Source organism: Panthera onca, chromosome C2 (genome assembly GCF_046562875.1).
Source record: "Panthera onca isolate mPanOnc1 chromosome C2, mPanOnc1 haplotype 2, whole genome shotgun sequence".
Classification (NCBI taxonomy): Eukaryota; Metazoa; Chordata; class Mammalia; order Carnivora; family Felidae; genus Panthera; species Panthera onca.
This window is the reverse complement of record NC_138347.1, coordinates 124,775,513-124,789,899: the sequence shown is the minus strand read 5'-3', so window position 1 is coordinate 124,789,899 and position 14,387 is coordinate 124,775,513. Positions and strand designations below refer to the sequence as shown.

The 14,387-nt window shown below is 35.6% G+C and overlaps 1 protein-coding gene across 7 annotated transcripts in view; it reads right to left on the bottom strand.

Annotated features, from left to right (window-relative positions):
• Nucleotides 1-14,387, bottom strand: part of CEP70 (centrosomal protein 70) — a 79,692-nt gene that overhangs the window by 33,786 nt on the left and 31,519 nt on the right. For all 7 annotated transcript variants that reach the window (XM_060638767.3, XM_060638768.3, XM_060638775.3 and 4 more), the window contains 2 exons: nt 8,792-8,961; nt 1,832-1,888 (listed from right to left, as the gene is read on the bottom strand). In XM_060638767.3, coding sequence (XP_060494750.1) covers nt 1,832-1,888; nt 8,792-8,961 — 227 coding nt within the window. The remainder of the gene's footprint in view (nt 1-1,831; nt 1,889-8,791; nt 8,962-14,387) is intronic.

Genomic DNA, 14,387 nt, shown 5'->3' with positions numbered 1-14,387 from the left:
GTTCATGATCCAAGATGGGTCACATGAACCAATTCCTTTAAAATAAATCTTTCTATTTACATCAATATATATCCTATTGGTTCTATTTCTCTTGAGAACCCTGAATAAACCTGAAAAACCCAGTTTTTCTGTATTAAAGGAAAAGTATCTTCCTTCTTTCCAAGGCAAATGATGCCTTCTCATTCATTTTTTAGGTTACTTGGGGCTGTATGTGAAAGACTACTCTCTATAGGTTACTACAAATCCCTTGAACTCCAGCCAAATTGGCTTAATCACAGTGACATAAAAAAAAAAAAAAAAACAAGAAAAAAAGCCTACACTCTTATACCTATGCAATTTTGCCCATAGCATCCAAGCAGTCTAAAAATGACTACCTTTTTTGCCTTTCTGCTTTCCCAAATTTTACTTTTCCTTTAAGCTCAAACACAACCCTCATCTGCTTTGTAAAGACTTCCCTAGTCACTCTATCCAAAACTATATTGTTCTTGTTTTAAATTCCTATATTACTGTCTGTTTTATTTTAGTGATAACTCTATTATTATATGTATTAGTGTTTTTTAATCTCTTATTATTTTTAATTATTAATGTGTTTACATTTTATTTCCCTTACTAGATTGTAAAATCTTACAAGGTAAGAACCATATCCAAATCATCCCATCTCTGTAGAATCTAACACCATCTAAAAGACACACTCTCACTTGGAAATAAGGAAGTCTCTTATTTCCTGATATAATGCTACTTTCTGAAAAGAATGAAACTAGGAATTGCTCTATCATTAGTTGTTCTTGTCTTTCCTTCCTTCTTTTTTCTCTCCATCCTGTCCCCCCGCTTTTATTTTTTTACACTGCCCAAGGTGCTAGAAGGAATCAGCAACCAGCACAGCTCTGCTATTGGTCCTGAAGTGTTTCTGGAGTCATTATTCTCGGGGCAAGAATATAAGAATGGAGTAGACAATTTATCTGCATGTTTTTTAAAGTATATCAAGTACCTAAAACAATATGACACAAGGTAGGTGCTCAAATATTTGTTAAAAGAATTATTCCATCTATGAACAATGAAACAAGGGCCTTAGATACCCCTCAGTTATTTTACGTTAGTCAAAGACCATTATCTTTATCTTTACCCTTATTTTTTAAATCAGAGGTTATAAGTGTGTTTTACTCTACATGTTTGATTTTTCACTATGACATTTTACCTTTATCTCCTTTAAGTCTGTATACTAATTAGTTTGGACTTTGTTAGGCAGCTAGTCAAATCTTATGTACCCTGTGGATACACTCAGTAACTGTCCAGTGGCTAGATGACATAGAACAAATTATAATACTTCAACAAACTAAATACTGTTTCTTCTGTGACCAATATTTTGGTGACTGTTAAATACACATATCTTAAAATAAATGCAATAAATTTTAACATAAAAAGTCAAATGCAGTCTTCAAGATCTTTATAAAAAAAGGAAATCATGGTTATATTAGGAAGATTTCCAAAATATATTTAAAATTTCATGAGATTATAAAAAATTTTGGTGTGATTCAGGACTAGGTAATAACTTTAAACACTGTAATACGGGGCACCTGGGTGGTTCAGTTGGTTGAGAGTCCAACTCTGACTCAGGTCATGCTCCCACGGTTCATTGGTTTGAGCCCCACGTTGGGCTCTGTGCTGACAGCTCAGAGCCCGGAGCCTGCTTCAGATTCTGTGTGTCCCTCTTTCTTTGTCCCTCCCATTTGCGCTTTGTCTCTCTCTCTCTCTCTCTCTCTCTCTCTCCAAAATAAATAAACATTAAAAAAAATTTTTTAATAAAAAAACTGTAATACATGATTAGTCTTACCTTTGTTTATGAAGTTTTCTAATTTTAGATTCATAATAATCAATTAGGCAAAGCAACCTAGAAAACAGAAGATAGACTTAATTTTCAAAATTTGGTATTGGAGCATTTACTACTATTGTCTCTACATAACTTCAGATTACAATGATAAATGTACCAGCAAATTTAAAAATTTGATTTTTTTTACCTGAAGCATTATACTAAGCCATATATTTTATATTAATTTCAAAGTATAGGTTTTAAAATAACCACAAACTTCATATCTCGACATATTAAATGAATATTTTCCTTGTCCCAGCAGTTCTACCTTTAGCAATTGCTCCCACAGAAATATTTGCTTAAGCTTGGAACTCAAAATGAACAAAGCTATCCAATGCACCATTATTTACAAGAGTAAGAACCCAGAAATAATCTAACTGTTCTTCAATAAGGAAAAGTTAAATAATGACACATCTGCTCTATAGAAAACAATGAAGCACAGAAGAAATGATGTAAATTTCTATGTCCTAATAAAAATTGATAAGGAACAAAAGTAACGCTGCATAGCAAAATGTAGAGTATTACTCTATTTGTTTTAAAAAGAAATAATTTTAAGTGACGTTGTCTTTATCTTGAATAAGAACTCTGTGGGTTGTTTTTTTTTTTTTTTTTTTGACAGTACATATCGGGGAAGGGCACTGGGAGAGGGAGAGAGAGAATCCCAAGCAGGCACAGCGTGGAACCTGATTCAGGGCTTGATCTCATGACCTGAGCTGAAATTAAGAGTCAGTTGCTTAACCAACTGAGCTACCCAGGTGCCCAACTCTATGGGTTCTTAAGTGGGGGATAATACCATAACCTAGGGGATGGTTCTAGTTGTCACACTAACTAGTTGGGGAGAGGGAAGGATCTTAAAAGTTCATCAATGAACTCACAGCCCTACTACACAATGAACCATCCCCTGCAAAATGCCAATGGCACTCCTGTTGTTAAACTCTAGGAAGGACACAAACTAAAGTATTACAAGTGATTATCTCTGGAATGTGGGAATTAGGAGGGGTAAGCAGATACATAATATTTTACTTTACACACTTTTATATGGTTTGAATTTTTATAAACGTGCTGCATTTGTAATTTTTAAAAACCCTTAAAAAAATAACACTGTTTTCACATTATTCTTTTTAATTTTTTTTTTTTTAACGTTTATTTATTTTTGAGACAGAGAGAGACAGAGCATGAACGGGGGAGGGTCAGAGAGAGGGAGACACAGAATCTGAAACAGGCTCCAGGCTCTGAGCTGTCAGCACAGAGCCCGACGTGGGGCTTGAACTCACAGACCTGATCATGACCTGAGCCGAAGTCGGTCGCTTAACTGACTGAGCCACCCAGGAGGCCCACATTATTCTTTTTAAAGCAAGAATTCATACTTTTTTTCCATCTGAAGAAAATTACTCCTCTCTTTTTTTCAGAGCTTATTCAACCAATTGTGCTCTTACTATACAACTTTCTGGGTTATTCTTTCTCTTCAATCTTTCTCCGTCTCAACACATACCAGCTTTCCTATTACCCTGCAAAAACGCTTTAATTTCTTTTATATCCTTCACAAACCTCCTCACCCCCTACTTCTCCCTTATGCCACCACTCCATCCCTCTTTTTCTTCATAGGAAACTTCACTCATTCTGATTGTTACCAGATACCTTCAATAAACTTTTCAGGAAGACTTACTGTGTGTCAAACTGAGAATTCTGAGCAAGACAGTGAGAAGGCAAACACATAAAATGATTAGGCAGCATATAACACTTCTTATCACCTCTCTTTCCTGAAATACTTTTTTTTCCTTAGTTACCCTGATGCCCAAAGGTAACTCCTCTTTTCCCTCTTCTTTCTTCCTCTATCTGATATCTGGAAGGTCTCTGGAGTTCGGCCCTTCTAGTTGTAGGCCAATTATCTCTACATGGCTGATGGAAGGTACCTAAGCACATGTCCATACATGAATTCATCATCTTCCATCCCTCTTCCCCAAACCTAGCTTGAAATTGGGCTATTTTTGAATCCTCTCCTTCTTTCAGTATCTGCAGCCAGTTAGTCTGGACAATTTCTGTTCATCTTTGCCATAGTTTCCTTTCTTTTGGCTCTAATGCAGGACTTTGCAATCTCCAACCTAGACTACTACAACTGATTAGTAACTTGTCTTTTTGTCTCTGGGTTTAATTTCTTTGATCAGAAATCCTGAGCGGGGGGAAGGGGGTGGTTCCTGCTATATAGTAGCAGAACCCAAACTCTTCAGCCTGGAGTTTGAGTCCTTCACAAAGTTCCAGCACACCTCTCCATATTGTCTCTTAAGACACTTACCGTCATCATTTTGTGCACTCTACGCTCCAGACCTCTTGGACTACTTGCTATTTTCAAATATATTCAGTTTTCCTGCCACCATGCTTCTCTAACTAAAATACCTTTCCTTCATCTCTACCTATTAAAATTCTATAGCTCCTAATAATCAAGTTTATAAGCTACCTCCTTCATGAAGCCTTTTTGGTCATCCCCATCTTCCTCAAAGGAAACCAATCTCTTCTTCTACCATGCCCACTTGGTATCCTATTTGCCCCACCATTACAGCACAGACCACAATCTGCCTTCTATTTTCTATGTATGTTTCTACCTACCCAGCTAGATTATCAAGTCCATAGTGGCAGGAAACATGTTTTTACTCATCTGTGTATGTTCTATATTGTTTTGCCCAATGCCTTTGTAACTTTTAAAAATAGCCATAGTGGTTCCAACTCATGTATTACTAATAGGGTTAATTCACAATTTTTTAAGCTCTGTATCTCAAACTGAAAATTAGCTTTATTAAAAATCCAATAGAGAATTTCCAGGTCATCAAATTCACACCTGAATTAGCTTGACTTCGGATGGCACATAAATTCTCCCAATACTTCTCTTTCTCTTGCCCTCTTACTCAAATTGGCTGATTTCTGTTCTTGTCTTCATTCCCTTTCCTCCTTCATTCCTCTCTTATATGCCTCTTTCTCCCACTATAATCATCTCCCTTTCCTTCTTTTAGTTCTTCCTTACCCCTATTTTTCTTTCTTACCCGTTTTTCTTTCTTTGCTTCTCTCTTTTTTAAATTTATTCACACCTAGGAGAGCCTTGGTGGCTCAGTCGGTTGAGCATCTGACTCTTGATTTTGGCTCAGGTTGTGATCCCAGGGTCATAGGACTGAGCCCCACATTGGGCACCATGAGCCTGCTTAAGATATTCTCTCTCTCTCTCTCTCTCTCTCTCGCTTTCTCTCCCATTCATGCTCTCTAAAATTAAATAAGTAAAATAAAATAAATATAATAAAATAAAATACAATAAAATAAATAAAATAAAATAAAAAAATAAAATAAAATAAAATAAAATAAAATAAAATAAAATAAAATAAAATAAAATAAAATAAAATATTGGGGTGCCTGGTTTGCTCAGTTGTTAAGCATCCAACTCTTGATTTTGGCTCAGGTTGTGATCTCATAGTTCATGACATCAGGTCCTCCATCTGGCTCCATGCTGACAGCAAAGAGTCTGCTTGGCAGTCTCTCTCTCCCTCTTTCTCTGCCCCTTCCTCATTCATGCGCGTGCGCGCTCTCTCTCTCTCAAAAGAAATAAACTTAAAGAAAAAAAAAAAAGTAGGGCATCTGGGTGGCTCAGTCAGTTAAGTGTCAGACTTGGGCTCAGGTCATGATCTCACGGTCCATGGGTTCAAACCCCACATCAGGCTCTCTGCTGACAGCTCAGAGCCTGAAGCCTGCTATGGATATTCTGTGATTTTCTCTCTCTCTGTCCTCCTCTGCACTCTCTCGCAAAAATAAACATTAAAGGGGTGCCTGGGTGGCTCAGTCAGTTGAGCGTCCGACTTCGGCTCAGGTCATGATCTCACAGCTCATGAGTTCAAGCCCCGGGTCTGAGGCTGACAGCTCAGAACCTGGAGGCTGCTTTGGATTCTGTGTCTCCCTCTCTCTCTGCCCCTAACCCACTCGCATTCTGTCTCTGTCTCTCTAAAAAAGAAAGAAACATTCAAAAAAAAATTTTAAAATAAACATTAAAAACTTTTTTAAGTAATAAAATAAAATTCATTTACACCTATCTCTATATATTTATGGTATCTTAATTTTAATTTTTAAAGTTTTGTCCTTTTTATTCCTTCAAAAGGATGAAAATTATATATATGTATTAGCTCTTAAATAATTATCAAAATAATCTAGTCTTAACTCATTTTTAATTTATATGAGAACTCATTTATTTTTATAGTAAAAGAGAAATATAATTCTATTATGTAAATACATAAGACTAGTTAAAATTTAATTCATTTATCCTATTAAATGAAAAAAAAAACATGGTGCTACCTTTTATACAAAAAGATGAAATACGGGGGTGTCTGGGTGGCTCAGCTGGTTAAGCGTTCAACCCTATTTTGGCTCAGTCATGATCTCACAGTTCATGAAATCGAGCCCCACATCAGGCTCCACGCTGACAGCATGGAGCCTGCTTAGGATTCTCTATCCCTCTTTCTCTCTGCCCCTCCCCTGCTTGCACTCTCTCACTTTAAAAAATAAACTTTAAAAAGGTAGGGAAAAATGAACATAATAATGATACTGCTTGTATTTGCTAAAAATAACACTAAACATTTAAAATTACCCATAGGGGAAGTAAGGAATAGGGTCAAGGGGACAGAAATGAAAACACAACTTTCTGAATACGAATAATTAGTTTTGACTTTGGAATCATATTGATGTCTTACATATTCAAAAGTAAATCAAATATAAAAAAGCAATCCCTAAAAATTGAAAACAAATTTAAATAAACCTAACTGTATATTAATCTGGTGACACACACGCAAAGAAATATTTCAAGATATTTTACAACACTGTATTTGACTGCATCCTAGTAGAATACATTATTGGTGTCTAAGATAATTGCAAAGAAATTTAAATTTCATAAGTAGGCTTATTGTTAGCAGTAATTCTGGTATTATTTTGAAACCATTTTCATATATTACACAATAAAGCAAATGAATAAGTATTATATTATTGTTAGGAAAAAGGATTTCTAGCATAAAAGAAAGTTACAAATGTAGAATCAGACTTTCAATCCTGTAATGTTAACTTTAGATGGAAAAAAAAATTAAGGATTTGTTTTCTCCCCAGAAATATATATATAATTCCCTGCACTCTTCACTAAAAAGTCCTAAAATCAGTGACAACATAATAAACATTATAAGCATGACAAGCAACCCCAACATCCAGACTGTGGTCTCTAAAAACCATTCCTAACTAAAAGAAATGTCTAATTAATTAATTTTAATTTTAATTTAGTTAATTCTAAATGTTTAGTGTTAGCTTTAACAAATATCTGAGTCCACTTCACAAAAGCGCTCTGAGGCAAAAAAAAAAAAAAATTAATTAAATAATAATAATGATAATAATAATAATAAAGCACAGAATGTGCCTTCTGCCTAAAAGTAAGAAATTTAACAAAGATTAATGCGGTTGGGTCAAGAGGATATAATACCAGCAGGAAAAAGTTCCCACCTGCTGAAGACAGAATAATTTTTAAAAAAAAATTTTTTTTTTTCAACGTTTATTTATTTTTGGGACAGAGAGAGACAGAGCATGAACGGGGGAGGGACAGAGAGAGAGGGAGACACAGAATCGGAAACAGGCTCCAGGCTCTGAGCCATCAGCCCAGAGCCTGACGCGGGGCTCGAACTCACGGACCGTGAGATCGTGACCTGGCTGAAGTCGGACGCTTAACCGACTGCGCCACCCAGGCGCCCCAAGACAGAATAATTTTATTATTAAAATACTTTTGTTAACAACTTTAGAAAGAAGAGAGATAGCCACAAACAAAAAATCTTACTGTTTATCACTGGAAATCATAACAGCATCAACTTCTTACGCTAAAAAGTGAGAATTAAGGGGCGCCTGGGTGGCTCAGCTCGTTAGGCATCTGCCTCTTGATTCCAGCTCAGGTTATGAAGATCTCACATTTTGTGAGTTCAAGCCTCTGCTTGGGACTCTGTCTCCCTCTCTGCCCCTCCTCTGCTAGCTTTCTCTCTCTCTCTCAAAATAAATAAACTCTAAAAAATTTTTTAAAAAAGAAAAAGTAGGAAGTAAAATGAAAAAACTGAACATTAATTCTATCTTCCCTGTAACAAACCACATAAGGCAACTAAACAACCCATAGTCAATAGGAAAGATTCTTTTTTTATGAAAGAATTAAAAAAACAAAAAACAAAACAGTAGAATTGAAAAATCACTATTTTGCAAAATCATCAATTAGGTGAAACCATTAGATGAAGAGATGATGGGGAATTTTATAGTGGAAAGATTACATTACTATTTAACCCCAACAATCTAGTATCCCTAAGAGTAAGTCAACAAGACAATATGTGCCTAATATGTTACAATTAGAATCAATTACCACCTATGGAAGTATTTTGCCAAAAATATTTTTTCTTTTTTTTTAAGTTTATTTATTTATTTTGAGAGAGAGTGAGTTTATTTATTTTGCAAGACAGAGAATCCCAAGCAGACTCTGTGCTGTCAGGGCAGAGCCTAACATGGGGCTCCATCTCACAACTGTGAGATCACAGCCTGAATAAAAACAAAGAGTTGGATGCTTATATGACTGAGCCACCCAGGCACCCCTGCCAAAAATATTTGTATCTAAATTTAGCCCTAATTTCCAGTTTAGAGGAAATACAGGAGACAGAAGAGTAAGTTAAATGACATAATAAGAAAGCAAATCTAGCATAAACCAGTTTCCAAGACAAATGACCAGTTTCTTCAACAAGTCAATGACATTTTGGGGGGAAAATAAGCAGGGAACAAAAGGAGGAAGACTCCTCTAGTTTATAAGAGATATAACCACTCCCAAGATAAAATGTGTTTTAAAAAATAATGAATAAAACTACACATATGAATTTATGTAGGAAACATTACTGTCTATCCAAGATGGTATGAGGAACTCTTTTGCAGAGATAAGCAAACACTCTGTTTTGAGTGACAATGCGCTCTTCCTCCTCTTTTGTTAATCTATAGATATCCTTTTGCAAAGAAGCAATGGTCTCTTGTTGCTCCATTTGTTTTTTCTTATAATGCTGACATTTTGCCTGTAAGAAATTTTTCAAAAAAACATAATCACAACATGTACCTCTAGGACATGCTGCCCTAATAACATTGTACACAGCTTCTATCAAGATGCTTCATTCGAGAACTTTTAACAACTGTTTTCACATGGGTGCAAGCTCCAAGGACATTAATAAGTCATAAACAGAAAAAAAAAAAAAATCAAACAATAGGGAAACTATAATTAATTGGGTCTATTCAAGTTTGGGTAGTAAGTAAAGGAACTCAAGTATGTCCATAAAAATGATAGAATTTCATAGATGAAAATAATAATCAGGAAACAACCAATATTAACAAATTGGATTTAACAAAAACCAGGATTTAAAATTCAGTTTTCTTTTTTTTTTTCTTTTTTTTTTTTTTTTTTGAGAAAGAGCATACATGCACACGTGAGCTAGGAAGGGACAGAGGCAGGAGGAGAAAGAGAGAATCTTAAGCAGGCTCCACACCCAGCACAGAGCCCAACAACAGAGCCTGAAATGTGACTTGATCACATGACCTTGAGATCACACCTGAGCAGAAATCAAGTTGGATAGCCACCCAAGTGACCCTAAAATTCAGGTTAAGTGATCAATGATAATTCAAGATTTCAGATAATTTGATCAATTTAGGCACTCATGCCATATGAGAGACAACAAACTCAGAGGAAGTCCCTAACAAGGATTTATTATTAAGAAATAATATATACCCCAAGATTTATACAAAGGAATATAAATCTTGGGCACTCTCTTGCTTGTCTTCAATGAAATATCACTGGCCTGGTTTTCTCTTATTCCCTACCTTCAATCCTTCAATGTCCTTTGAAAGCTCATTATCAACAGCACTATCATTGCTGTTATTAATACACTTTTCATTAAACTCAGTGAGAAACTCCATCCCCACCTAACCTGCCTATAACTAAGACATACCATTTTCAAAAGAGAATGACTTGTCTAAGCACATGTTCACCTGCCCATAGTGTCAAGTTTACTGAGACTTAGATAGCCTCAAGGGGAAAAGGGGACTCAGCTTCTGATACTACAACATCTCCCAGTAACTAGTGATCATCTGCCTCAGCCCCCAACTAGAAGTCAGGCAGTTGCTCTAGAGCCAAGTGATAAATGTCCCAGTTCCACCTCTATCTATACATTAGCAATGAAACCAGAACTAATCATCAGTTTTGCAAGGTTGCAGATGTTAAGAGCAATATACAACCATCAACTGTATCTCTCCTAAGTCATTCTATGAGGCCAACATTATCCTGATACCAAGCAAGACAACACAAGAGAAGAGAACCACAAACCAATATCCATTATACACACTAACGTGGATAATCTCCGACAAAACTCTAGCAAACCAAATTCCTTAACATATTAAAAGGATTGTATACCAGGACCAAGCGACATCTATTCCTAGAATGCAGAAACGACCCATCATATGAAAAATCAATGTACTACACCACATTAACAGATTGAAAGAAAAAAAAAAAAAAAACATATGATCATCTTAATTGATGTAGAAAACGCATTTGACAAAATCCAACACCCTTTCATGATAAAACACTCAGCAAACCAGGAACAGAATGAAACATTCTCAACATAATAAAAGCCATTTATGGGGCACCTGGGTGGCTCAGTTGGTTAAGTGTCCGACTTTGGCTCAGGTCATGATCTCACATTTCGTGAGTTTGAGCCCTGCACTGGGCTCTGTGCTCACAGTTCAGAGCCTGGAGCCTGCTTCAGATTCTGTGTCTCCCTCTCTCTGCCCCATCCCTACTCATGCTCTGTCTCTCTCTGTCTTAAAAGTAAATAAAACATTTTAAAAAAATTTAAAAAGCCATTTATGAAAAACCTAGAGTGAACATCATACTCAATAGTGACACACTGAAAGCTTTTCCTCTAAGATCAGAAACAAGGCAAAGATGCCTGCATTCGTTAATTGTACTGGAAGTCCTTATCAGAGTAATCAGCCAAGAAATGGAAATAAAAGGCATCCATTTTAGAAAGAGGTAGAAGTATGTTTGTAGATGATACGATGCTATATGCAGAAAACTTAAAGTGTGCACAAAAAGAAACCTGTTAGAATAAACGAATTCAGCAATGTAGAAACATACAAAGTCAACACAGAAAAATCAATTGCATTTCTTGTTTTTTAATTTGTTTTGAGAGAGAGAAAGAGAGAGAGAGAGAGACAGAAAGAGAGAGAGCATGCGTGCGAAGGAAGGGCAGAGAGGGAGGGAGAATCCTAACCAGGATCCAGGCTGTTGGTGCAGAGCCCCACATGGGGCCCAATCTCACAAACCACGAGATCGTGACCTGAGCCAGGACCAAGAGTCAGATGCTCAACCGAATGAGCCACCAGACACCGCTCAATTGCATTTCTGTATTTACAATGAACAATCCAAAAGGGAAATTAAGAAAACAATTCCATTTACAATAGATCGAAAAGAATAAAATAGAAATAAACCAAGAAGACAAAAGACATACATTGAAATTATAAAAAGTTGCTGAAGGAAAGTGAAGACAACACAAATGAATGTCAAGACATTCTGTATTCACAGACTGGAAGACTTAATATTGTTTAGAGGTCAATACTACCCTAAGTGATCTAGAGACTCAATGCAATCACTATCAAAATTCCAATGACATTTTTTTTGCAGAAACAGAAAAATCTGTCCTAAAGTTCATATGGAATCTCAAGAGATCTTACACAGCCAAAACAATCTTAAAAAAGGAACAAAGTTAAGGTTCTTAAACTTCCTGATTTCAAAGCTTATCACAAAACTATAGTAATCAAAACAGTGTGATACTGGTATATACCAACAGAGTAGAACAGAGAAAGCCCAGAAATAATCCTGTGGATACATGATCAAATTTTTTTTCAACAAGGGTACCAAAACCATTCAAAGGGAAAAGAACAGGCTTTGTTCAACAAATAATGTTGGGAAAACTGGGTATCTACATATTAAAGAATTAAGTTGGACCCTTATCTAACACCATATACAAAAATTAACAAAATGGATCAAAGATCTAAATGTACAAGATAAAATTATAAAATTCTTAGAAGAAAACATAGGACAAAAGCTTAGTGACACTGGATTTGGCAATCATTTCTTGGATAAGACACAAAAAGCACAAGAGAAAAAAAAACCAGATAAACTGACTTTCTCCAAACTTAAAACTTTTGTCTATCAAAGGACAACCAACAAAATAAGAAAATATTTTCAAATAGTACATAGGATAAGAGTCAGTATCCAAAATAAACAACTCCAGGGGCGCCTGGGTGGCTCAGTTGGTTAAGCGTCCGACTTCGGCTCAGGTCACGAACTCGCGGTTTGTGAGCTCAAGCCCCCTATCAGGTTCTGTGCTGACAGCTCAGAGCCTGGAGACTGCTTCAGATTCTGTGTCTCCCTCTCTCTGCCCCTCCCCTGCTCATGCTCTGTCTCTCTCTGTCTCCCAAAAATAAATAAATGTTAAAAAATAAATAAATCAATCAATAAACAACTCCAACAACTCAACAACAAAATCCAATAAAAAAACAAGAAAAGGACTTGAATAGAAATTTCTCTAAAGAACATATACAAATGACCAATAAGCACATGAAAAGATGCTCAACATCACAGACCATTAGTAAAATGCAAATTAAAACCAGAATAAGATACCACTTCACACCAATTAAAATGGCTACTATTAAAAATACAACAAAAATCAAAAATAACAAATGTAGGTAAGGATGTGGGGAAATCTTGTGCCTTGCTGGTAGAAATGTAAAATAGTGTAGCAACTTCAGAGAATATATTGCAGTTCAAGAAAAAATTAAACATAAATTTACCATATGACCAAGCAATTCCACTTCTGGGTATATAACCCAAACAACTGAAAGCAGGGACTTGAATAGACATTTGTACATCCACGTTCATAGCGGGATTATTCACAATAGCCAAAAGATGAAAACAATCCAAGTGTCTATTGATGGATGAATGGATAAACAAAATGTGGTATATACACACAACAGAATGTTATCAGGCTTTAAAGAGAAAGGAAATTCCAACATGCTACAACATGGATAAATCTTGAAGACATTACGGTAAAATGAAATAAGTCAGTCACAAAAGGACCAATACTGTATGATTCCACTTATATGAGGTAACTAGAATGGTCAATAATAAGACAAAGTAGAATGATGGTTGTCAGGAGCTGCAGGGGGCAAAGAATGAGGAGTTACTGTTTCATGAGTATGAAGTTTCAGTTTGGGAAGATGAAAAAAGTTCTGTAGATGGATGGTGAGGACAGTTGCACAACAGGAACGTACTTAATGCTACTCAAGTGTATACTTTAGAATGGTTAAGTTTTATGTTCTGTATGACGATATACAACAAAAAAAGGGCGAAAATCAATTTATCTCTATAAACTAGCAATGAACATTAATAAATTAAACAGAAAATCGGGGTGTCTGGCTGGCTCCATCGGAAGTGTGTGCAACTCGATCTCAGGGTTGTGAGCTTGAGACCCAAGGTAGGTGTAGAGATTAAAATTTTTTTTATTTTTTTAAGATTTTATTTTTTAGTAAACAGTCATCTACAATACATCTATCTACAATACAATCATCTACAATACCATTAAAATATTGGATACTCAGAGCTAAATCTGATAAAATATGTGAAAGGCCAGAGTACCCCAAATTACAAAACACTGCTGAGAGAAATTAAAGACTTAAACAAATAGAAACAGCATGTTCATGGATCATAACATTCAATACTGTTAAGATGCCGTTCTCCCCAAATTGATCTATGTATTCAATCCCAGCAGGCTTTTTTTCTGGAAATCAACAATTAGAAAATTCACAAAGAAATGCAAAAGACCTAAAATAGTGAACACAGCATTGACAAAGAAAAACGTAGGAGACTTACAGTGCCTGATTACAAGATTGACCATAATCAAAACAGTGTGGTACTTCCATAAAGACAGATACATACATTAATGAAACCAGTGTCCAGAAGTAGAGCTACACATACAACAATTCATTTCGGCTAAAAGTACAAAGGCAATGTGGCAGAGGCAGGATACTCTTTCTAAAAAATGGTGGTATAACAATTAGATATTATAACCTTGAGCTAGGAATCATTTTTTAAGATACAAACCAAAAGCATAAGCTATTTTTTAAAAACCTGATAGAATTAAACTTCATCAAAATTTAGAACTTAAGCTCTTTGCAAACTACCAAAAAAATGAAGACAAGTCACAGGCAGTTTCTTACAAAGTTAAATATATGCTTACCATACAACTCAGCAATTCTAGTCTTAGATATCTACCAAAGAGAAATGAAAGCCTATGTCCACAGAAACACTTGAACACAAATATTCATGAGCTCTATTTTTAATAGTCAGAAATTAGAAACAACTCAAATACACACTAACAGGTCAATACACTGT